Source organism: Caloenas nicobarica, chromosome Z, assembly GCF_036013445.1.
Source record: "Caloenas nicobarica isolate bCalNic1 chromosome Z, bCalNic1.hap1, whole genome shotgun sequence".
Classification (NCBI taxonomy): domain Eukaryota; kingdom Metazoa; phylum Chordata; class Aves; order Columbiformes; family Columbidae; genus Caloenas; species Caloenas nicobarica.
This window is the reverse complement of record NC_088284.1, coordinates 44,893,723-44,919,239: the sequence shown is the minus strand read 5'-3', so window position 1 is coordinate 44,919,239 and position 25,517 is coordinate 44,893,723. Positions and strand designations below refer to the sequence as shown.

Here is a 25,517-nt window from a genome sequence, read left to right as displayed (position 1 = left end):
AATGCCATTCTCTGGTCTATCAAAAATGGATTTAGAAACATGCTGACTTTGGGTCAGCAGAATGTGGGAAAGTCATTCTCCAGGAGTCTGATAAAGATGAATTCAGCATGTCGTTGCGGTGTGTGCAGCACTCACATCAGCCTTCCATTGATAGAGAGGCAGCAGTTCCTTTCTGACTGCTCATATATTTCTTGCCACCGTCTCAGTCTAACTTTAGTGAGCTGCCTTCCATTTCAGCTCAACCTCCACGCTGACACCTAGTCCATCAGAGCACGGGATGTCCTTGGTGACATAGGAGATATGGATGTTCCCACTCTGCTAGCATTCCCTGCCAGTTAAAAGAGTTGCAGGCCTTAGAGGAGGAATTTTGACAGCACAGTCACATTCTTCTAGCTTTCTCTGAGGCTGGCCAACTATGTGGAGACATTTCCGGTATGCCGATTGGTGCCTTTAGAGAAGCTGGCAGAGCCTCAGCTGTCAAGGTAGATTGCAGCCAGCTGATCCAGTGGGATTAGCAAGGATTGTCGTGAATGCTTGGTGTCAGAAATGAGGGGTTCTCTGCCAGTACTGCTCCTGGGATTGGCCATATGTGGAGTTCTTCTTGGAGCAGGTTCGTATACCAGAGCAGTTTGTGGATGTCGGATGCATCTCACGGAAGAAGCTAGGAGGCAACAGGCAAGATGATAGCTGACACTGTTGTTAGAGAAGTTTTATTCCCAAACGCTGTCTCTAGGCAGCAACCTGAGGAAGGCCAGAATATAATGTTTCTGAGGCCTGTCTAAGTTCATTTCCTGGGCTTGAAGTTTTCCCAGTCTCCCTAGACAGTAGAGCCACTCATTTCCCCCCAAATTACCACCAGATAAGTCAGCTTTTGAAGGAAGGGCTTTCATCTGGGGGCTTGCTTCCTCCCTCTTCAAGATGAGGCTGGGCCAGACATTAGACAGCCTCCCCCAGTTCTTGTCCTTCAGCTAGGGACTCTCCCAAATATTCCTTGAAGAAGATTTAGAGAGTGCCCTAAGTGGGAGTAGGCAAAGTCCATCATGATATGGAGATCCCTCCAAAGCTTGCTGGGACTCCAGCCAACCGTGTCCTGGGGTGCACCAAGCACAGCATTGCCATCCGGGCAGGGAGGTGATTGTCCCGCTCTGCTCTGCACTGGTGCGGCCTCACCTGGAGCACTGTGTGCAGTTCTGGGCAACACAGGATAAAAAAGATATTAAGGTACTGGAGAGTGTCCAGAAGAGGGCCACAGGGTTGATTAAGGGTTTGTAGAGGCAGCCATATAAGGAACAGCTAAAGTCACTTGGTTTGTTCAGCCTGGAGAAGAGGAGACTGAGGGGAGACCTCATGGTGGCTCCAGCTTCCTCACAAGGGGAGGAGGAGGAGCAGGCACTGATCTCTTCTCTCTGGTGACCAATGACAAAACCCAAGGGAATGTCAGGAAGATGTGCCAGGAGAGGTTTAGGTTGGACATTAGGAAAAGGTTCTTCCTGCAGAGGATGGTGGAGCAATGGAACAAGCTCCCCAGGGAGGTGTCACAGCCCCAAGCCTGACAGTGTTCAAGAAGTGATTAGACAACACCCTCAGACATGTGGTGTGAATTTTGGGGTTGTGCTGTGCAGGGACAGGAGTTGGACTTGATGATCCTTTTGGGTCCCTTCCAACTCAGGACATTCCATGATTCCATGATTCCATGATTCCATGACCATGAGCCAGCACTGTGCCCTTGTGGCCAAGAAGGCCAATGGCATCCTGGGGTGTATTAGAAGGGGGGTGGTTAGTAGGTCCAGAGAGGTTCTCCTTCCCCTCTACTCCGCCCTGGTGAGACCTCATCTGGAATATTGTGTCCAGTTCTGGGCCCCTCAGTTCAAGAAGGACAGGGAACTGCTGGAGAGAGTCCAGCGCAGGGCCACAAAGATGATTAAGGGAGTGGAGCATCTCCCTTATGAGGAAAGGCTGAGGGAGCTGGGTCTCTTTAGCTTGGAGAAGAGGAGACTGAGGGGTGACCTCATTAATGTTTATAAATATATAAAGGGTGGGTGTCACGAGGATGGAGCCAGGCTCTTCTCGGTGACAACCAACAGTAAGACAAGGGGTAATGGGTTCAAGCTGGAACACAAGAGGTTCCACTTAAATGTGAGAAGAAACTTCTTCTCAGTGAGGGTGACAGAACACTGGAACAGGCTGCCCAGGGGGGTTGTGGATTCTCCTTCTCTGGAGACATTCAAAACCCGCCTGGACGCCTTCTTGTGTAACCTCACCTAGGGGTTCCTGCTCTGGCAGGGGGATTGGACTAGATGATCTTTCGAGGTCCCTTCCAATCCCTAACATTCTGTGATTCTGTGATTCTGTGATTCTATGGAGAGAGGAAGGACATTTGGCTTCACTCACTACCAGACCTTGAAGACCCCTAATGTCACGGATGTTTAGGTGGAAAGCTACCTGTTGGTCATCGGTGCATCAGTGCTCTGCCCTTCTGCTAGGCCTGCCAGATGTGTGGTGGGTTGTGCCCTTGTCTGACCCCAAGTGGAGATGGTACTGCAACAGTGTAGCTGGTTAGCTGCATTTCCTCTGGTGAAGTATCTGAGCAGCAGTGTAGCTCCCTCTGGCTGCAACCTTGGTCTGTATGCTGCCAGATAAGCCATGTAAACCGATTCTTGTATGTTAACAAGCTCTTCTCCGGAGTGGATGCCTCTCTGGATGGCTAGTGCTGTCCCTGCACATGGTCTGCAACCTGCACTCTCCTGCTAAACCCCATCTCCTAACTCTTGTGTTCAAGTGGAGGGATCAGTAATTATCACACCTGCAGGGAATTATTCCTCTGTTTTGCCTCGTCACACCCTGTCCCTTGGTGGGTGTTTCAGAAGAAATTGATTTTTATGAGGTATTATACTAAGGCAGACAAATGGAGTCAGTTGCAGACAGCTTTGGCCTCTCCTTCAGAAACTTTGCATATGTAGCATTGCTGGCAAGTGACTTTTCCTTAAAAAAGCTCTTGGCTCTCCCAAGCCACTTATGGTCAGGTGGGCTTTAAATTGAACTTGTGTCTATGCCCTGATCGTGCCCTTATCTAGCTTCTGTCACTCAGGAGGCCAAAGACTGTTCCCAGGCTGATGCTTGCAATCCAGAGGAGTTTGACTCGCTGGTTTTGTCATTTGCTTTTAGGAGTGATACTCTTCTGTCAGAAACCTGGATGGTGCTGTGCTTGCCATTTGTAGGTCCTGAGCAGACAGATTTGAAGAACATTGCCATATTTGCTTTGCAGAGGCTGATAAGGAGGCTTCTCCAGTGTGTGAGGGCCTGCCTAGGAGGACATACAAACATAGTTGTTTGAGAAAAATAAAAATTGAGCTGTGAAGACTGAGAACCCCAGCAGGAGCCATCAGCTGAGCAGTGGAGGTGGGGAACTGGCCATGAAGGACTCTTGAAATGAAGACAAATAGCCCACAGCTGTTGTGACAGTCTAATAATCCCTGTTTGTCCCTCTTCCTGTCAAGCAGGTAGTGGAACTACTTTGCTGCCATGCAAAGAGATGGAAATAAGTGAGAGAAAGAAAAAGAAAGGTTAAGGAAAAAGGAGTAGCACATGGAGAAATAAGATGCCATGTTTCCTCTTAACTCCTGCAGGATGAATATAAGCCAGAAAAGGCTTTGTCGGAGGAAGATCTGAAGAATGCAGTCAGTGTGCACCATGCACTGGCATCCAAAGCAACAGACTATGAGAAGAAACCCAATGTCCTCAAGCTTAAAACAGCAGATTGGAGGGTCCTGCTTTTCCAAGCCCAGTAAGTGCTCTCTTCTGATTTGTGCCAATTGTTGAAGAAAGAAAGCAGTGCTGAAGGAGGGGTAAATTAATGCATGGGCAGGTTAGAGCAGAGGCTTAAGAGGTTCAATCTGTTTATTGGATCAGAAATAAGATTAAATAGTGATTTGATTAGGGTGCACAAGTAGTTCATGAGAAAGAAACATGAAGTTTTAAGAGGCTTTTTAATCTAGCTGAGAAAGGCATAACAAGATGCAGCAGCTGGAAGTTGAAGCCACAGGAAATTCAATTTGGAAACATGGCACAAACTTTTAACAGTCAGGGTGATTAATCATTGAAAGAAATGACCAAAGGCAGTCTTGGATTGTCTGTCTCCTGATGTCTTTCTAGCCATCTAGCCAGATGTCTTTCTAGAAGATACACTTGGGTCAGAAACAAAGTTACTACTTAATACAAGAACAATTTGATTAAGCTCTTCAGGCTCTGATATCCAGACAGAACAGATGACCTGCCTTTTGCTTCTGACATTAAAAACACATCAGTCTTGTGCATGAGCCTGTTTCTACAGAGATCCATGTGAAACCTCCTAGAGATCTGTGATGTCCATCGCAGCTGAGACCTTAGGACATGCGTCTGAATCAGGGCATTGGTTGGCTCTGTCACTTGTGTCATTTGGATTAGCAAAAGATGCATGCTAAGGTTATGGCACAAGCCAGCCTGTAACTGAGACACCTGACACTAACCGCTTGTGAAGACCAGAAGACTGAGCAGATTCTGAGACTTGTCCAGTTCTGGTTATTCTTGCTTTTAAAATGCCATTGAAGGGGTCGGAAAGAAGTAGGGGAGGCTGAGTCAACAGATGCTTAATATGTGTTTCTTCCCCAGGAGCCAAGAAGAAATGCAGACCTGGATCAACAAGATTAACTGTGTGGCTGCCGTCTTCTCTGCACCGCCATTTCCAGCGGCAATTGGCTCTCAGAAAAAGTTCAGTCGCCCGCTCCTGCCAGCCACCACAACAAAACTGTCTCAGGTGAGCTGGTTTTATATAGAGGGCAGATGATGGTGATTTCTCTGGCTGACTGGAGACTGGATGGTGGTCCATGGTGTTGTTTTGTGGCACTCACCACTAGCATTCCTAGAAGAAAGAGGCTTGCATGGGACATTTCTGCTCATTTCCTGATGCAAGATTTGAAGTGGGGGGAGGAAAGGAGCAGGCTTGAATATAATTGTTTTGTATTTTTGAAGAAAAGAAACGGTCACCAGTGTTCCTGTAGTACCAGCTAATAGAATTTTCATCCTGCAATTATGGCTCTGCAGAGGACATTTCAAATACTGACTGGTGTTCTTATGAATTTGAGTGTTGATTGTGACTCATTTCAGAAGACATGGACATACTCTTGGTCTTTGGCTTATTGGGGTCATAAAAGGTGAAAGCTGATGCATCAAGCAAGCATCAATTATATTTCTCCTACAATACTTTTCCAGACTCCAACCCTTATCAACTCAGGGGTTTCCTGTGTAATGTGTATTTATAAAGCATCTCTTACATGAATGTCTTTGGTCTCTCCTTGTTATCATATAAGCTTTTAGCTTCCACAACATCCTGTGGGAGGGAGTTTCACAGTTCTACTACTTCCTGCACAAAAAAACCCACCTACTTCTGCTTGTTTCAGGCTGGTTGTGTCTGGTGCTTGTGCCCATAGGTCTGTGTACTTTGGGAGCTGTGATGCATGGCTGCAATTCCTCCTGCACCAGCAGGGACACAATCACAGAATCACACAATCACACAGTGGTTGGGGTTGGAAGGACCTCTGGAGATCATCTAGTCCAACCCACCTGCTAAAGCAGATTCACCTAGAGCAGATCACACAGGAATGTGTCCAAGCGGGCTTTGAAAGTCTCCAGAGAAGGAGACTTCACAACCTCTCCGGGCAGCCTGTTCCAGTGCTCCAGCACCGTCGAAGTAAAGAAGTTTTTCCTCATACTCAGATGGAATGTCGTATGCTTCAGTCTGTGCCTATTGCCCCTTATCGTATTGTTGGGTACCACTGAAAAGAGTCTGGTCCCATCCTCTTGACCCCCACCCTTGAGATATTTATAAACGTTGATAAGATTCCCCTTCAGCCTTCTCTTCTCCAGGCAGAACTGACCCAGCTCTCTCAGTCTCTCCTCATAAGAAACACACTCCAGACCCTTAATCATCTTTGTAGCCCACCGCTGAACTCTCTCCAGTAATTCCTTGTTCTTCTTAAACTGGAGAGCCCAGAACTGGACACAGTACTCCAGATGCAGCCTCCCCAGGGCAGAGTAGAGGGGGAGGATAACCTCCCTATTGATTGCATTGATCAGGTTGACAGAGTGGCAGGGGTAATAAATCTCAGTCCTAGGTGTCTACTTTATGAGTAACCTCCTGTAGCTTTTAAAGTCATCTGCCCGTGCTGGTTTGCTTCTTAAAAGCTTTTTTTTGCCATGTTTATAACTTAACAACACTCATTAGAAACAGCTGTCTCATAATCTGCATTTCTCTAAGGGGGTAGTTTTTTTATGTCACCCCTGCTTTTTCCCTCTGCATGGCAGTAGCCCTTCTTCTTACAATGTGGTGACCAACTTTCCAGCTTCTATTCTGGGTTAAAGTTTAAAACATGTCTCATACAGAATAATACTAACTTGTCCCATCTTTGTGGTTTTACCTTTTGCTCATGCATACCTTTTATAAAATAGTATATGAGGCTTCAATAATTTACCCCCAGTCACCCAAAAAATCTTTTTTACTCATTGTTGTCCTGTGTGATTGTCCCATTTAGCAAATTGTTTCCTAGTCTCATTGTTTCCTTTTAATTTAGAAAGGAAAAAAATAGAAGACAGCCCTGTGGTTTGTGTCTTGAAGGGCAGACACAAAAAGTGGAATAAGATAAGGTGCATTAGCTAAAGGCAGAAGAATGTTAAGTGTTCAAAGCAGATAAAATCAAAGACAAGCAGAAACATGTCTGCTTTTATCTGTCAGTGTGGAAAAGCTGCCAGCAGGCTGCTTCTCATTTGGCAGACAAAAAAATATGAAATGTTAAATCCCTATGGTTGGTGTTTCGGATTTTGTGGGCTGAATTGTGATGGACTTCTTCAAAGGACCCGTTCCTGGTCAAGCAGAAGCTGAGATGCAGTGAGAATGTAACATGGGCAAGGGAGAGAGGCTGGACATGACAGGTCGTGCAAGAGATCATCATACCAAGTTTGCTTTCAAAAGCAGCTCGGTGTCTGATGTTAGTCAAACTGAAGAGAGATGTGACAAAGCTATATATAAAGGAACAGCCAATCTAGAAAAGATCTACTAGGGTTGTTTTTTGGTTTTTGGGTTTTTTTCCTTATTTCTGAGACTGCACATTCACACACACAAGCTCCAAAAGGCTGCTGCCCTGGAAATTACAAGTGCTCAATTAATAGCTGCTCAAAGACCTCCTATCATCAGGCTGTAGAACTCACTGCAACAGGATGTCACTGAGACCAGGGATTCAGCACAATGTAAAGATTGCTTGGGCACTAATAGAGAGAGGAAGCAGATCCAGGGTAGTTACTAACAGCAACGAGAATTTTTGGCAGCCAGTAGCAAGTGGCTTGATTCCTACCACTTACAGGCAGGGGCAAATTATCCCACATCTCTCTTTCTTCAGTTCTCTTGCAAAAGAATTGAAACACAAGATTAGCTGGGGCTTGACTATCATCCTCTGTAGAAGTTTTCCCCCTTTCTGCTCTTTTCCGCAGCTCCAGCTCAGTGAGCTGAGAGGCTCAGTCCTCGGTGTGACTCACAGTGCAGTGCAGGCACATCCAAGCTCGGCTTGAAGCTGTGCAGCCACACCATGGGTGTACAGCTACTGGCAGCGCTCCCCTCCTCTGAGGCTTGGTGCACCCACGGGAGCTGAGCTGGGTACTGCCTGCTGTTAATGACTCTAAGTTGCTGAGATCTGCATCATCATGTCAATATTTTGGACTTACCTAATTCAAACATAATTTCAGATCCAAGCCTAGAAGTGGCCAGAAGGCCATGCTGCAGGAGCTGGAAGTCTTTTGAGCTGAGGGAAGGTTGGCTGACAGATGGATTGGAGGAAGTGAGTAGGCCTGGGATTATGATAAAGGAAATTGCCTAGCATGGGGGGGTAGTAACTCCTCACTTTCTCCAACTGCACAGCACAATAAAAGCTGGTAGCAGCCTAGCAAAACAAGATACCTTTTGGGGACTGGACAGCCTTTTTCTTCTGGATGTGTTGTATTCTTCTGAACAAATGGAAACCGCAGACCAGAGAGCATTTGGTAGCCCAGAAATGGAAGGGTCAGCTCTGACTCCATGCCCTTTCCGTCCTGGAAGGAATTACTTTTACATTGCAAAGACCTGAGGCAGGGTCTCATTCTGCACTTGATCTGACTGCATACACAACAGCCTTCATGAATTTGCCAGAAAAATGTATTAGAGCAGAAGTGTCATGTTTTCAGTAGTGTTCTGCAGCAAGGTGCTTCTATTGCTCTCAGCAAGGCAAGGGATGACAGGTTTGCTATCCTTCCCAGTGGCATCTGATAGGTGCTGAGTTTTTCTGTAAACTTGGCCACTTTGATTGGGTGCCTTTGAGAGAGCTGTTGGGGACAGAGCTCTGGGATAACAAACCTTATCAATCTGATTAAAATGAGTTAAAGGAAAGAAGGAGAGAAAGAAAGAAAGAGAGAAAGAAAAAGAAACTACTTGGTATTATTGTACAGGTATCTCTCTGTGTTCCTTTGCTTATCTGTCACTTAAGTGCCTAACGTGTTTCTGAAGGATGAACAGCTGAAATCCCATGAAGCTAAGCTGAAGCAGATCTCCACTGAGCTTGCTGAACATCGCTCCTATCCTCCTGACAAGAAGCTTAAAGGCAAGGAAGTAGATGATTACAAACTGAAGGACCACTATCTGGAGTTTGAGGTATGTTTGGGAACCATTACGACTTTTATCTTTTGGGTGTGGACGGGGCAGCTGGTCTTACACTTAGGGTACAGTCTTAAAGTTCTGCATTTTTCACCTTACCTTACCAAGGAGTATGTTCTTGTTAGACAGATAAGTCGCAGCAGTCCCAGAAGCTGCGATGTGTGTCCTCTTTCGGATAAGGACTTCCTGTGACTTTATCCATGAATTTAGCTTCTCATCTGTAAAGTGGAGGAAGAATATGTGACCATCTGCCCTTGCCTCATATAGCTATTTGAAGAGGTGATAGGGTTTTCAGGCAGGAACTGTCTTGTGTTTTAAGATTATGTGTTGCCTAGTGTGTTGGCACCTCAGTCTTTACAGAATGACTGCATTCTGGAGTAATGCAGATCATGATAGTTGTCTTCCACTGTTATGTTCTGAAGGAACTGCTCTTCTAAAGTTATTGTCACAGGTATGCCACATCAGAGCCATTTATGTTGTGTACCAGTGAACTGGTTGTCAGGATGAGCAGGAAAGGATAGCATTAGAGATCACAGGATTGAGTGATGCAACTTAAGTGGCTGCATTAGGAGATTTTTCTGAGTATCCGGCAGCAGCTTTTATCTGTCATGGTGTCTGCCACACTGTGGAGCTGTGTGGGATGGCATCGGCAACCCAGCAGATGCCTTGTGTTTTTCATGGCTGCACCTTTGATCTTTATCCCCCAGAAGAGCAAGTCGATATTGCCTGGGTCTGAAGGGATCGTACTTTAGACAGGCGCTGCCTGGCAAGGAAAATCCATAGTCTGGAGAAGAGAAGGAGCAGATAAGTCAAAAGTCAGAAATACCACCAGAGGAGATCCTGGAGGCAACACAAGCCTCCAGAACTGAAGTAAGCCTCCTGCCATGTGTTATATGAGTTTCTTTTGGAGAAGCTCTTTTTACTCCTGGGCTTGACGGTGGTTGTGTACTTTTGCAAAAGGTTTTGACTGCTCCATTGTGTTTGACTTTGCTGTAGCTCTGGACTGCATTACATGAAGTGTTTTGCATAGATATTTTGCTTCTCTTTTGTATAGGAAACAGAGTTGGTGAGTTTCTTCTTCCATGTCCTATATACCTGAAGTTATGTGACCAACAATCAAATAAGGAGGTGGTGGACAGGGCTGGCAAGCAAAGGGTACACAATTACGTGAACAGGACAGACTACATAATCAATAAAACAGGGCTGAAGTGAGGTGATGGGATAGCTCACATCACTGACGTGCTGCCATGAATGGATACAGGTTTTTTGGAAAGGACAGACAGGGATGACGAGAAGGGGGTCTCCCGTTTATGTGAGTAGCAGGCACAGATGAAACCCTAAGGAAGGGTGATAAGCCATCTGAGAGGTTGTGAGTCAGGACCTGTGGGCACACCAAGATGGGTGTCGTTGTGGTGGATGTCTGCTAGGCCCTTTTAAAAAAAATGGAAGGAACCTTGTGTTTTCAGGCCCTGGTCCTCACGGGGAACTTCAAGCACCCCTGTATCAGCTGGAGTGATAACACAGCAGGGCACAAGCAATTCACGATGTTTCTGGAGTGCATTGACGAGAACTTTCTAAAATAGGTGACCAAGGAGCTGACAAGGAGAGAAACTTTGCTAATAAACTAGGAAGAACTAGTTTGGGATATGAACGTCAGGGGCAACCATGGCAGCAGTGACCACAAGATGTTGGACTTCATGATCCGGAAAGGAGGGGTCAAACTAAAAAGCAGGATCATAACCCTGAACTTCAAGAGAGCTGACTTTGGCCTGTTCAGGGAACTGCTTGGAAGAATCCCAGGCCTTGGGGGAAGAGGGCTTTGGGAGAGCTTGTCACTTCTCAAGAATCACCTCCTTTAAGCTCAGGAATGGTTCATATTGACAAGGAAGAAACTAAGCAAAGATGGATGAACGCCTTCATGGGTGAACAAGTTGCTCCTGGTAAAACTCCACCATAAAAAGGAAGTGAGCAGGAGGTGGAAGCAGTGGCAGGTGACACAGGAAGAATAGAGATACTGTCCAAGCATGTAGGACTGTATGTAAGATTGCGTTTAGGAAAGCCAGAGCCCATGTGGAGTTAAATCTGGCAAAAGGTGTGATGGGCAAGAAGAAAGAGTTGGGCAGGGAAAAATTTAATGAAATATAACAAGGGGAAATGTAGAGTCTTGCATCTGGGCAGGAACAACCCCAGGTTCCAGTACAGGTTGGGGAATGACCTATTAGAGAGCAGTGTAGGGGAAAGGGACCTGGGGGTCCTGGTGGACAGCAGGATGACCATGAGCCAGCACTGTGCCCTTGTGGCCAAGAAGGCCAATGGCATCCTGGGGTGTATTAGAAGGGGAGTGGTTAGTAGGTCAAGAGAGGTTCTCCTTCCCCTCTACTCTGCCCTGGTGAGACCTCATCTGGAATATTGTGTCCAGTTCTGGGCCCCTCAGTTCAAGAAGGACAGGGAACTGCTGGAGAGAGTCCAGCGCAGGGCCACAAAGATGATGAAGGGAGTGGAGCATCTCCCTTATGAGGAAAGGCTGAGGGAGCTGGGTCTCTTTAGCTTGGAGAAGAGGAGACTGAGGGGTGACCTCATCAATGTTTATAAATACATAAAGGGTGGGTGTCACGAGGATGGAGCCAGGCTCTTCTCGGTGACAACCAACAGTAAGACAAGGGGTAATGGGTTCAAGCTGGAACACAAGAGGTTCCACTTAAATGTGAGAAGAAACTTCTTCTCAGTGAGGGTGACGGAACACTGGAACAGGCTGCCCAGGGGGATTGTGGATTCTCCTTCTCTGGAGACATTCAAAACCCACCTGGACGCCTTCCTGTGTAACCTCACCTAGGTGTTCCTGCTCTGGCAGGGGGATTGGACTAGATGATCTTTCGAGGTCCCTTCCAATCCCTAACATTCTGTGATTCTGTGAAAGGTTTCTACAGGTATGTTAACAGCAGGACAGCTAGGGAAAACATTTGACCTAGTAGGGGCCCATAATGGGGCAGGGGACCTGGTCACAAAGAACAGGGAAAAGCCAGGGTACTCAATGTCTTCTTTGGCTCTCTGCTGATAAGATGAACCTTCAGCAGTCATAAACCTATGAGCCCAGTCGGAAGATCTGGAGCAAGAAAAACTTACCGTTGTCAAAGGATAATAAAGTTAGGGAGTATTTAAACTGGACATATGCAAATCCATGGGATCCGATGGGATGCACCCATGAGTGGTGAGGGACCTGGATTGATTGAATACCTTTGAAAAGTCTGTGATCACCATGTGATCAGGAAAGGTCCTTGAGGACTGGAAGACAGCAAATGTCATTCCTGACTTCAAGAAAGGCAAGGAGGAAGGTCCAGGGAACTACAGGCTGGTCAGCTGCTTCTCCTTCCATGGGAAGGTGATGGAGCAAATTCTGTTAGAAATCACTTCCGAACACATTAAAGACAAGAGGTGATGATGAGTAATCAGCATGGCTTTATAAAGGGGAAATCATGCCTGACCAACACAATAGCCTTTTACAAAGAGATGTCTGGTGTGATGGATGAGGGGAAAGCTGTGGATGTTGTTTGTTCTTGACTTTAAGAAGGATTTTGACTGTCTCCTCTAATGCCCTTGTAGACAGACTGATAAAGTGTGGACTAGGAAATCAACAATAAGGTGTTCTGGAAACTGGCTGAACAATCGAGATCAAAGGGTTGTGATCAGTGGCACAATGTCAGTTTTGAACACAGAACTTGAATGTGCAGAGCAAGCCACACACTTCGACTCTGCAGGGTGTCTTGTGCAACTTGGGAGAGCAAAGAGTTTCTTGGCTTTAGGTCCTTGACAAAAAGTTTATTTTCTATCACTTCTAGAAGCATGATTAGTTAATATGAAATGTAGGCTGGAGTGGTAGAAGATTTAAGAAAGACTGATGGGGAAGGAGATTGCTATGGGTTTTTTTCTGTTTTTTGTCAAATTTATCATAATGGTCTTTAGAAAAATATTCATCAGGTACCTCAGTACAAAGCAGAACCAGTACAGCCCAGGAAACAAAACGTGTCTTCTTCCCTAGTGAGAGCCTTGAATAGCAATCGAGCTATGCAGTTCAGATTTGTGATCAGCTCTGCAGGAATGCCTCTCTAGGCAGGCAAATGGTGGCACCAGCTTCAGTCGTGTGCAAGAGATGGCGACTCAAAGTGCTGTTGTGCAATGTCATGTTACCTTCACACTTGGCACACATTTTGCAGGGTGTGTTGAACTATCAATAGGCACTTAAAGAAAAGAATAAAAGGTGAGCTATATGAAAATCTTGAATGGAAACTTTCCCCCGGTTTGGGGATTTCCTCACCTTCCTTTCAGAACAAAGTCCTGTCAGGGCCAGGCAGGAGTTGGTGACAGACCTTGCTGCATGGGGTCAAGGCAAAAGGGCAAGAGGCAGGTGAGTCAGTATTTTGTACTGGGCTCTTTCAGGCTGACACTGCAGACCAGACCTTGCATCTGTGTACAAATGGCCATCTCCAGAAGCATACCACAAGGGCCTGTGAGTCCTAAAGGAAGCAGCATAGTTCCATTAGGAAGAAAGAAGTCAGGCTGCTTTTCTGTAGGCCCTTGTCATTTCTTTTTGTTCACCCACCCATGTTCTCTTCACTTTTTTTCCTGATGAGAGACAAGTGAGATGGTGTTTTCTTCTGAGGGGAGGTGAACCAGCATGTTACTGTTCCTTGTTCAGGGATGCAGCCAGGAGCATTTCTTCTTGCTAGTGTCTTGGCTTGTGGACACCAAGGAAGGAACATTTCCCTTTGCTTGCTGTCTGAGGAAGTACTGCTCCAGAGATGGTTGCTCATTGCAGCAAATTTATGATTTGAGAGAGATCTTTTGAGTGCTGTCACATGAGAGATGAAGCCAAAAATGTGATGAGTGGCTACTTCATGTCATCTTTATTATGTGCATTCAGTCTTCAGAGGTAACATTACAGAAGCTTTTGAATGGTTATAACTTTTGTGTTTTTACTTTCTTGACAGAGTTTTCCAGATTAATTTCTTTTAAAGAAAAATTTCCACCAGCTTTAATACCTAGCTTCAAATCACCAAAAGAGAAGTTTGTTGCAGTTAAAATGGAAATAGAGACTTCCAAATGCATTGCTTAATTGCAATAGAAATCATAGGCCCAGAAGCTCTGGGGCAAAATGGCCATTGGCAGACCTGCAGGAACTCGTTATGGATTTCCATTATTTCTATTCTGATTGTCAGGTCTTGTGACCGTGATGGTGGTTACTGGACCAATGAAATGCAGAAGTCCATATGGCAGTAAAATCCCTCTCTCCCTTGGTGAATATTATGCTGATGCCAGGCTTAGAGCACTGGATTGCCTTCTCTTTTGCAGAGCTGTCCCATTCGTTGTGTGATGAATGATTCATCAGCATCATTGTTAGGGTTCTGCTTGCTGTTTCTCCATTTCCTTTTTTATTGAATGATACATCTTACCTGCTTCATGTGTTTGGCTCTTACGTTGTGGAGCTGAAGTTTTAGGTATGGAATTGATAAGAATGCTATTTATTTAATTCTTAGCTGGTTTCTTTTATGGTCCTCTATGAGGTTTTGTTTATACAAAGGACTCTTTGGAAACCCAGTCACATTCTCTCAGAGTTTTTTTCCCGTTTTATTCCACACTTCAAAGCAGTTACTCAGCCTTTTAACTTCCTGCCCTCAAACAAATGTTATTACCAGAATTTTATTATTTTATTATAAATGGAAAGATTTTTTCTGAAACACTTTTTCCTCTGTCAGGAACATAATAGTTTGGCAGCTGTTTTGCCATTTTTAAATATAAATTAACAGTCAGTACAGGTGTTTACATACTCCTTCCCAGCCCACTAAGATCACCTTACTTACAATGCCTGCACCCCGTCTTTAGTGGATATGTCAGGGGCAGGTTATTAAACAAATCCTGGGAGGTGGGTTGCTCTGTTTTCATGCCCTTCTACCCCAGCTTCCATTTTGAGGTCCTGCAGGGATCTTCTGGTAATGTACCCTCATTTTCTTCATTACCTGTGTGTAAACATGTTACTGTGGCACACAGAGCAAAATTTTGCTGTTTGAGAGGGAAAGCTCCTCTCCAGGAAAGGAACAGAACAAGTGGGTGCAGTAAAGTGAACTTTTTCCACTTGAAAAGTACAAGAGTCTGGACAGAGAGCAACCTTCCTCATTCGCCATGAGTGTCCCTGTCAGGGGAATGTGCCGTGCTGCTGTCGTAGCTCTGCTCCTTTTTTTTAAGGTCTGGCCTTGCAGAGCATCCTCTCACGGGCTCAGTGGTGGCCAAGCTAGTACAATCAGAGCTTAATAAAACCCTGCTTTGGTTTCTCCTTCGTGGGATGAAGCAAGGAAAGCAGGACCTGCTGGGAAGAGTGGAGGGTCGCAGGGGAGAGCTTGTCACCAACCAGAACAGGATTTTTTTTGTCCCTTAGTTTGCTGTGCTTTATCTCTGTGCATGCATGGGGCACATAACACCTCAATATGTCTGAGCACAGAATATGACTGACTCAGTGTGACCAAGGGCAGAAAGCTCTCGCTTGGTGTTCTTGGTTGGAGATCTCCATGCCCTCTAACTAGCTGGGAGCTGCTGTTCAGCAGAGCACCAGGATTTGTGTGCTGCAGAACTGAATATCTCTAATTGCACAGCACCCTGGAGCTCAGCCTGCCTGAAATCCTTTTTGTACAGTGTAATTTACATTAGCCACCATTGTTCGCATCCATATTAGGCTCCTAGCTTTCAAAGCCAGCAGAAACCATTAAATTACCCAGAGAGTCTCTCAAGTGCTGCTGCAGAATTTCTTCTAGACTGATTCAGGCCTTTCTTTTCATTTCCCAGAAAAATCGCTATGAGATTTATGTTGGCCTTCTGAAAGAAGGGGTGAAGGAGCTGCTGAGCGAAGGAGAGAACGACACGCCAGGACTGAAGAAATCCCACTCGAGTCCCTCATTGAATCAGGAGTCTCCAGTTAGTGCCAAGGTGAAACGCAATGTCTCAGAGAGGAAGGACTACAGGCCAGAGACACCCAGCATTAAGCAGAAGGTCACTTAGGGTGGATATGACAACTAGGGGAACAGCCATGCAGCAAAGTACCGGTGGTCGGAATTTTTTCATTTAATAACCTGTCATTCACAGAAAATAAGTGCATCTGCCTGACTGGGGTGTTAGTGACATTTTCTGTTGTATATTTTGCTGTTTCTGTGCAGATTGTGGGAGATGTCTTTGCTCCTGCTTTGCTTTACTTTGTTAATTTATCATTTAGCAATTGAAGCATTGGGACTTTTTGTGTTGTTCTGTTTCTAAAGGAGGTGGGGGAGGGCTAGAGTGCCGTGATGTATATTCTCTCTCTTCCCCATTTATCTCCTCCCATCAGCACGTGGCTTTCATCTCTCGAGTCACTTGTCACTTTATTTACGTGGTGGGTGGGAAAAGTAACTGGACAAATGCTGCAGTGCTGTGAATGCAAGTGGTAGCTGTGAGAAAAGCTATGTGCAAACAGGCAGCTGCAGAAGGCTGGCTAGAGTCTAGGGTGCCAGGAACACTGGTTTCCTTACGATGCAGAGCATGTTGCCACTGGTACTTAGCAGCGGGTGCTACAGTAAATAGTCACTGTTGCTTTATTGTTATTGCATTTACCCTGGACCCACAAGCGTGAAGGCATGAAACCTGGAAACCTCTGGCAATGCTGGGATGACAGCATTGGAATAATTTGTTTGTTTCCTTCAAAGCAAAGAGTCTTCTCCTGAGTTAGCAGGCTGGGGAGTATCCGAACTGTTGCCGTCTCTGCAGTCAGGGAGATTAGGGATTACCCAGTTGGAATGCCTGCCTGGGCTTTAGATTTATTTGCAGAGGAGGCTACTGTAGATGTCAGCCATTAGCACTGTATTTTAAAGACAAAGGGCCTCTGTGTAATTTTTAACTATATGTTCTCACTTAGCTGCTATATAGAGCCTTATGATATATTGTGCCCTGATGTTCCCCCTTCCAGGAGTTTCCTTGTTGGTATGCGCAAATAGGTGTTCGCAGCTTCTCTGATAGTGACAAAGCATTTTGCCTTTTCTCTTCAGAAAGGGATTTTCTACAGCTCTCCATTTTCCTGCTTTAGCTCACATATAGGTGGAAGAGGCTGGTGCAGATCAGAGAAGGGGACAAACAAGTCCTCACTGTGGGCCAGGGTTTGATGCAGTCCTGGCTACTCTGTGCCTGGAGGCCCTCACAAGGCGGCCTCAGCTTTGGCAGATCCTACCCTTGCCTCACAGGGAACCAGCCCGCCTTGCAGCTCCTGCGTGCCCTACCAGGCTTTCAGAGGGGGAGTGCAGGACAGGGAGACCATTGTGGGTAGTGCTTTCCACACCTGAAATCCCCCTGTTTGTGTCACAGACCCTCATGAAGGTAAACAGTCTTCAGGCACAGGGAGTAGAGACATGATATAGAAATCATTTTCCTGCTTCCCAGACCCTCTCACCTGGGCAGAATCGAGGCTCTGCAGAGAGCACTGCCTCATCTGTTAACTCGACACCCTGGGTTTTAATCTCAGGTTTGATGCTGGTCCGTTGGGTGAGCTTGGACAGGTCTCTCCCATTTTGCCTTGCCCTTCACCTGTGTTCAGTAGTACAACCAAACTGGCCTTTTCCGCAGAGCACTTTGGGAGGTAATGTTGATGGCCAATTGAAAATCGTTTGTCGCTGTTATTTTTGTTGTGCCTGGCACAGGGCAGCCTTCCTGGTGGATGTAATTCTTAATGCATAAAGAAACTTCAAGATCAATGCAAGGACTGTTTAGAAATGTGCTGGTGTTTCCAGCCCAAGTAGTCGAAGGGCCACAAAAAAAATTACCACCTGAGTAGCTTTGTGCTCTACCAGACTTCCTGAAGGGACCACATCAATTAATCTATCTTATTGAGCTGCCAGTTCAGTGGGCAGGACAGGGAGCAATCAAAGAGAGAAGAACCTTAACAGGCACTTCATGACTTGACACCCTCACTGAGGACCACCGTGTGACAGCTTTGCTAGTGTTGTGCTCACCCTTGGCTTTAACAAAGATGTTACCCTCCCAGATGCTGAGAGGTGTTGGAGCAAATAGACCCTTGCAGTTGCAGTAAAGCAGCAACACCAGATGGGACTTTTTCCATGTGTGATGTTGTGATGCTCACACATCTGGCATCTGCCACTGAGAGTGGGCACGCTGTGCTATATGTCAGGAGGTTGGCCCCTAACCCTGACAATGTTGCTGAAAGCTGCAGAGTCCTGAATAGACATCGGCAGCGCTTCCAAGCGCTGGGGCTTTAGAAGCTGTGCACTCTTACTACAGTGGAGCAAATGTTCAGCCCTCTTGCTGAAGAAGAGAGATGCCTTCTGCTGCTGGAGCCAAAGTGATGTGGTGCAGCATGCTGTGTTAGGAGGCTCAGTGTAGGCAGGTGCATGATAGTGCTCATTGAGAGGGATTGTTTGAATTCATCAGGTGTGGTAAATCAACAACTCATGGAGGAGAAACAAAGCCGGGAGATCCCTGCAGCTGTTCATCATGTTCTGGTGGTTTAAAACAAACAAGCAGAAGAGAAAGACTCATAAATTCTTTTGTGGAATGCTAAATGCACATCTGAGAAGAAAAGCTGGCTTGTCTTCGATAACAGCGTTAGGAAGCATGCAGCAGAAACAAGAAAAAATGTGCAGATTTGTAAATGGGCCCTACTTGGCTGTGAGGGTGGGGTTGTCTAGATGAGGTTTTTTAAAGCACACTGGAACATGCCCAGCAAACCTCTTGTGACTATGGAGTGCAGTGCTTCAAAAGGCAAAGAAGTGACATTTAACTTTCTTTTCCCCAGCTTTTAAAATATTCTGGTTGCTGTAGACTGCAGTTAAATTGCTGAGCTCAGAAATAAATTATTCCTGTAAAATGCGTTTCCCAGCTTTGACACAGAAACTGGATAATTCCTTCTCAAAGTCATTGCAAAGGAGATGATTTGAAGCAACAGGGAAAGTCAAAAAGTCAACTGCAACAGTGAGACTTTTTTCATTTTTCATTATTTGTTTTCTATTTCCATGTATACTTCTAAATGGATTCGGGTATATTTTTTAAGTCTCATCTGGGCTTAGTAAGTGCAGTTCTTCACTGCATTTTTTAGTCATTAAACGTGTGTTGAGCTTGGAGCACTTTTGGTGAGACTGCTGAGGCGTGCAGCTTAGGTTACTGAGATTTTGTCAGGTTCTGCTCAATTTTTAATTAATGCCATTTTGCTCTGTTGCTTTACAAATTCTAGGCATCCCAGGCATCCAAGTGAACATGCACATTTTGGAGGATGAGAGAAAAAGGTGGTCCTGTTGTGAATGACTAAGGCTCCTGGACTTCCTTTGGAATAGGATATCTGCTAAGCATTACTGTAATTTGCCCTTTTTTTTTTTCCGATGATGCTATTGTAAAGGGTGGAGGCATGTTCTCAGGAGGTCTCAGTGGTGTATCTTCCTGGGTGGCACCACTGAGAGTCTGGCCGGATAGCTTTGCATGGTACCTGGTACCCTGCCTTTCTTTGCTGAAATATTTGCCTTTAGCAGAGATCAGTGCTTGCCCTCAGCAACTCAGGAGCTCCTGTTGCAATATGTAAGGATAAGCTGCTGGTTTCCAGCCCTCCTCTGGGGCCCACCATGCACCTGAACAAGTATCAGTGTAGCAGCCTGCCGCTTTCTGGGGGTGCTCAGTGCAGACAGAAATTACTGGCAGACCACCACAAGCGTGTGTGTGTGTGCAAGCCAGCCTTTGCATCAGTGATGCAGGGAGGTCTCATCCTTCCTTTTAATCCTCCCTGCTGCAGTGTGCAGCTGGTGCTCAGGCAAAGCCTCTGCCCGCCTGTTGAGAGGGGCGATGCATGGAAGGGAGCAGAATGGGGCCAGTGCCTCCTCACATCCCCTCTCTCAAGATTCAGACAGAGGTCCTAGAGGGACCCATCCTGCTTTGAGGCATTGATAGTTGTTCACTGTGCAGGGTCTGGACCAGCTCCTCTCTGGCTGAGGGAGAGGGCAGGAGAGGACCTCACTGGGTCTGCACCTGACATCAGAGAGGCAAGGCAGAAGGACAAAATTGCCTTCCCCTGTACGCACTCGGCAACTAAAGGAGGTGAGATACTCTCCCAAAGCCAAAACCACACTCTGCTTCGTGAGTCAGCAGGATGCAGGGGTCTGGTTGAGATGGTTTTTGTTTGGCAACGGCTGCGAAAAAGACTCTCTGGGCCGGCTGTGTGTTTGTGTGCATCTTGCAGATAGATCACGCATGGACCAGTGAACATGACTACAGCTTTTAAATCCAGTATTTATGTTGTGTCTTTAATGGATGTAGAGAGATAAGTCAGCCAGCAGAGTGATTAATGCAGTGGAGCTGGGGAGGAATGCTCTTCAGCTGCAATGTCGACTCAGACAGTTTCTCATCCGTAGCCAGCCACTTGTAAATGGGCCTGTAACAGCTCATCCTTTAAGTGCTTTCCCTCTGATCCTGCCTGCTCCCATGGTGTGGTCTGTCCATGTCTGGAGGCTCCCCTGGAGAGTGGTGCTCAGCACAGCCCTGCTTTGAGCAGGAGTTTGGACTAGCAGAACTTTAGAGACCAGAATTGTTTGGTGACTTTTCACATCTCCAGTGCCTTCCAATAACAAGGCTCGTTGTTATTCTGGCTTGAAACAGCCAATATTTTTGCTTTTCTCTTGTGAGGGAGTGAGGTTCCTGCTTGATTAGAGCAGCCCCTTCAGTGAGGTGGATGTGTCAGTGCAGAAAGTCAAAGGTGGCAGGGTTATCACTAGGTTTCTGGACACATTGCATGCCAATGTTCTTCTTGAAAGTGGTGAAGGCTTTTCTCTGCAGATGGTGTGCCACTTACTGTGTCTGCATTCTCCATCACTAAATCAATTTTGGCCTTATCGCAGTTAGTCTGACAGCTCCTCTTCCTTTTCTGTCAAGCTGCTCCTGTCTGTCGTCTTAGCACCTTGGCTGCTTCTGTATAACAGGTCTCTTTCCTTCCATGCTTGCAGAAATCCAGAGAATTTGACTGTCCCATCTTGCATTGAGAAAACTTGCTCTGGAGCTGTGAACAGCTTTTTCATTCTGCTTGTTGGTAGCCTGTATTTCCAGCCACAATTATAGCTGGGAGGTGTGAGATGGAATTTCAGACTACTGTGATCATCTAGTGTTATGCTGCAGGGATGCAAGGTCCCCTCTTCCCACACTCGGACCAGACACTTGTGACATTCCTAGTCTCCTTTCCAAAAGTCACAGAGGCAACCCATGCTGTGGGGAAACTTTGAAATGCTGTTTTGCAAGGAATTGGGTACTTTCCAAATCAGGCCATACATTTTGCAGCCCTTTAGGGAGCTGTGTTAAAAAAAAAAAAAAAAAAGAAAAACATCCATTTTCAACCAGTGTCCTTCAAGCACCGAGAGATGCTATCCAGGTTGTCAGAGACACTGTCTGCTTTTGCAGAGGCAAAGGCAGTATGCACACCTCATCTCAAGCAATCTCAGCTTGCTGCTTGTTTAAACTTTCCCCAGTATTGCTCTCTCCCCAGGCTCTAGGATGTAACATCTGCTCTGAGAGAGCAGTTATGAAGTCTCCACTTCTCCCCAGAGCACAACCAGAGCTCCCTAGCGTGTGTTCCCAGCATCCTATATGTAGGCTGCCCAGAGAGGAAAACCAAAGAAGCTGTCTCAGAAACTTTGAAAGAGCTGGTCTCCAGCTTGTGCTTTTTAGAGGATATTTTTAGTGCATATAGAAGCAGTATGCCTGGCCTCTCCTCCCTCCCAGAATTCTCCCAGCAGCATAGGTGTAGTATAGTGAGCTGCTTCACTTGGAGCTTCACTGTGTGGGACCTGAACATTTGTTCCAGCAAGAAGAGGCTTTGTCAGCCTCCAGAGAAATGGTGTCACCTAAGCTGAGCACCAGTGCACAGGATAACAGTATTGTACAAAGATAGTCAGAAAGCCAGTGCCACACTCCATGGCTGGTCACCTGCTGGGGACTGTGTGCTCAAGCATTGCCCTCAGTGCTGGGGTTAATTAGAATTGTTGGCTTCCTTTTCCACCTACACTGTGCTGCTTGAAGAACTGTCCCTATCACCTGCTGCTTTTCTCCATTGTGACAGCAGCACCAAAGTCCCATTGTCAGGGCCCTGGTTTAAATAAGAGCAAGGAGGACAGGTCCCAGGGAAACGTGTCTACATGCCATCTGGGAATATCTGCTTTCCAGCCGGCAACATCCAATTGAACAGTGAAGGGAGACAAGCTCAGCCCTGCCTGAGAGAAGGGCTTGTCCATTTTGTTAGCTGCGTCAAGGCTGTATTTTAATTATTTATTAGAGCACTTGCCTTAGCAAAAGCAAAGCAACTGCTTTCCCAAAGGCCACACTATTTGCCTGACTTTGCTCTGGTGGTCAGAAGGAGCAAATTTAGGCCAGTCCAAAGCATTCTCTGTCCTCCCCTTTGAACAATGAACTACTCTGTAAAAATTATAAATTTTTAAACAATGAGGCATCTCTTGTGGCATCTGCTGTTAAATCTGTGCCAGGAATCAGCTGGAGTACAGGCCAGAGGTATATTTGGACCAAGAAAAAGTACATCATTTAGCAATGCGAGGATTGAAAGTACTACAAACTGCAATGGCATGATTTTTCTCTGACATAATCCATTGTAATTAGTGGCCACTCTATAGCAGTGGTCCTGTATGTAACTCACCTAGATGAGAACAGCACAAGAAGATACTTTTTGTCCAAGCGGGCAAGGTTTCTGCTTTACCTTGGGCCAAATGAATATCCTGGTGTAACCACAGATCAGCTAGTCAAGTTGCCATGGAGACTTGTTTGATGTAAAATCCTCTGACTTCCCTGAGCCTCTTGCTGGGAGAAGCAAGATCAGTGACATCCAGTCTGTGTCACTGCACAGGGCAAACTCTATTGGTCACACCCTTATGAAAACCTCATGCTCAGTGCTGTAAAATTCTGAATGACTGTAGGATGAGAACAGGGCTGGGTTGTGTGGGGATTTTTAGTTTGTGCATATTCATGACAACTGGAGGCTGGGATTATAACTTTGCTAAAAGAACAGAGTTTTTTGGCAGTTTGAAAACTTTTAAATCACTATTCTTTGTGTGAGGTACAATCTGAGGCTTACATTACTTGGTGAACATGTTTAAGTGGTGCCTATAGATATATGTATGTATTTCATAGGTATAGTATGACTTCTGTTGTCAGCACTCCAAAACCTGCTGTTCTTTTCTGAGGCTTATTTTGGTTAAAGCACATCAGCAGCTGCAAACTTTGTTGCGGTGCTTGTTATTTTAGTTGTTCTCAAATTAGGTTAAACAGTCATCAGAGCTTTTACAGATTTAGGCTATCCCTTGAGCTGCCTTGATCTCCATGTGTTATCCACCAGGGGCTGCCTGTTGTTCTGCATGTCATAAGCAGGAGCAGATATTTGGAAGTTTAAGCAAGAATTACTCAATGGGATTTTCTGATAGCCTAACACTGGGCTAACTCTCCCCCTGTTGATGTCAGACGATGCCTACACTAGGAGCATCCAGGCTGACTTCTGAAAAATCACACTCTGGGGATCTAATATACAGCTTCACTTCTGAAAATGTTGACCTCCCTCTGTGAAAATTCAGCAAAGGGACATCATGTCCAGAAGTGTCCAAGCAGGACAGGTACCTGTGATGTCTCCTGCAGTACAGTTGTATGGCAGTAGTGAGGGTTTCTTTCTGTAACTGTACAGATTTGCAGAAGAATGTCTGGCTCTTAGGCAGGGAAGAGAAGAGCAGCAGGGCTGAAATATCTCTGGGGCATCTCGAATGCCTCCCAGAGGTTTCCCTTGGGAGGTTTAAACAACCTTTTGACAAGTTGCTGGTCTAAGTAGAAATTCATAAGGAAACCCACTGGGTTTTCCTATTGTGCTTCAGTCAGTGCAACATTAGCATTATCGGCATTATCCCTGGGAAGGGAGAGCAAAACCTGAGGGTGGGATTCTTACCTGGAATCATAAAACTCTTATCATGGAGTTACCTTGAAGCACTTGAGCAACCTCTGTGAAGCCATGCCTTTCTACTTCACTGGACTGTGGCCAGAGTGATTGTGTCTTGCAGGACTGAGACACGAGTGGACTGCAGCTCAAGAAGAAATGAAGAGGGACATCCCCATCACCTTGCTTTGGGTGATCTGTAATCCTGCAATCCTTTTTCAGGTGCTGATCTTCTCCCTTCAGTTACCTGCATCCCATGATGATGCAGTGCAAAGATGTGGGTAAGCACCATCACACTTGGGGTCACAGTCAGGGAGTGTCATTGGCCCTCCACCTGAGTTGTTGCAGTGTTTTTTCCCCTTAGGCCAAGAAAGGGGACTGAATTTTCAGTTGTTATTGTGTGGTACCCACATAGGAAGAGTAACCCTTGGTAGTGGTAGAGCAGAAAAACATTTTGCATGTGTGTGTACACATACCCTTTGCATCTCTTGTGTGCAGACCTAACCTTACAGGGCCTGACAGCAGTCCTTGCAAGAACTTTCCTCTGGATGGCCTCTTATCCCCTTTGCCAAGTAGAGAAACCTTCTTTCTGATAATGTTGAACCCAGTTTACTCTCATCATTGAATCACTGGAGTGCTTTTCATGCAACACACTAGAGACAGTCCCAGTCTCAGTACTTTGTGGTAACTTCTTGGTCTGCTGTGAAGCAGCATTGAGGTAATCACTACATCTTTTCCAGCAGCGTGAAACCTGCTGCTCTGACTCTAGAGGCAGTCATCGTCTCAAGTTTGGGGCTGTCCTGCCACCGGGGCACCCCGTTTTGTCCCTGGGAACATGCATGGCCAGAAAAGCATACTCTTCAGTGGTCAGAGTCAGAGCTGTGCAGATATAAGTCGAACCCTGGTTCATGGGAGGTGTTTCCATGTGCTGCTGAGGTCCATAACGACTCGGACATATACTTGCTTATACAGAGATGCTTTCCTGAAGCAGAATTGTCACTCTTTTCTACAGGTACCAGAGGATGCCCTCCCTTATTCTGCCTCATATAACTGGTACTAGAATGATAATTTCCTGACAAATGAAGGCACTTAATCAGTCCTCTTCCCCTTGGAAGAAGGACTTTTGGGGATATTGTTATATCATTTGAAATAATATTTTGGAATTTAAGTTTACATTGCTTTATTTTTCACTTGAGGTGACTGTATATAAATATTTTCCTCTATTTTATCATTGCTGATAAAGTAAGCCTACGGTATACAGACAAATAATTTGCCTTGGATGTATTGAAACTGTGAGATATAAAGTAGACTTCTCTCTCGTGTCCATGTTCCTGACTATAACTCCGTTCCTCTGTGTTTTTATAAGTTGGAATAAATGTTGCTTACGGGCAACGGAGAGCCTGCAAGCTTCCCAAGAATTTTTATGTAACTGAAATCAAGCAACCCTAGTGAAGGATCTCACATATGTATAATGATATATGTATATGTACAAACTTTAGAAAGAAATAAACCAAATCTATTTCATCTTCTGCAGTTGCATGTTTTTTACTGGAGCCCTTACCAATGCTTCCTACGAGTCAGAACATGAAGGGGGCTTTACCAGCTCATAGAGCAGCCACTGGCTGTCCTGCTCAGGGAAGATACAGGCCAATTAGCTGGTGCAGCCTTTCCCTCCGTGTGCCCTTCTGGCAGTCAGCAGTTTCAAGGTTTCTGGATCTGGAGGGTGCGTGTGCTGTCTGCCTTGCGGACACACAGTGTGGACCTGAATACCCCTGCCAGGGCAGAGGCCAGTGCAGCCCCACACAAACATACAGCAAACACTCCTTACCG

At 45.8% G+C, this 25,517-nt stretch overlaps 1 protein-coding gene across 4 annotated transcripts in view; it reads left to right on the top strand.

Moving 5' to 3' along the window:
* Positions 1-25,189, top strand: part of PSD3 (pleckstrin and Sec7 domain containing 3) — a 118,062-nt gene extending 92,873 nt beyond the window's left edge. For 3 of the 4 annotated variants that reach the window (XM_065657917.1, XM_065657915.1, XM_065657916.1), the window contains 4 exons: positions 3,627-3,784; positions 4,648-4,792; positions 8,564-8,707; positions 15,542-25,189. In XM_065657917.1, coding sequence (XP_065513989.1) covers positions 3,627-3,784; positions 4,648-4,792; positions 8,564-8,707; positions 15,542-15,754 — 660 coding nt within the window. In that variant the 3' untranslated portion in view covers positions 15,755-25,189. Of the gene's footprint in view, positions 1-3,626; positions 3,785-4,647; positions 4,793-8,563; positions 8,708-15,541 lie in introns of those variants that run through there. The other variant, XM_065657918.1, reaches the window with a different exon arrangement.
* The last annotated feature ends 328 nt before the right edge of the window (positions 25,190-25,517 follow it).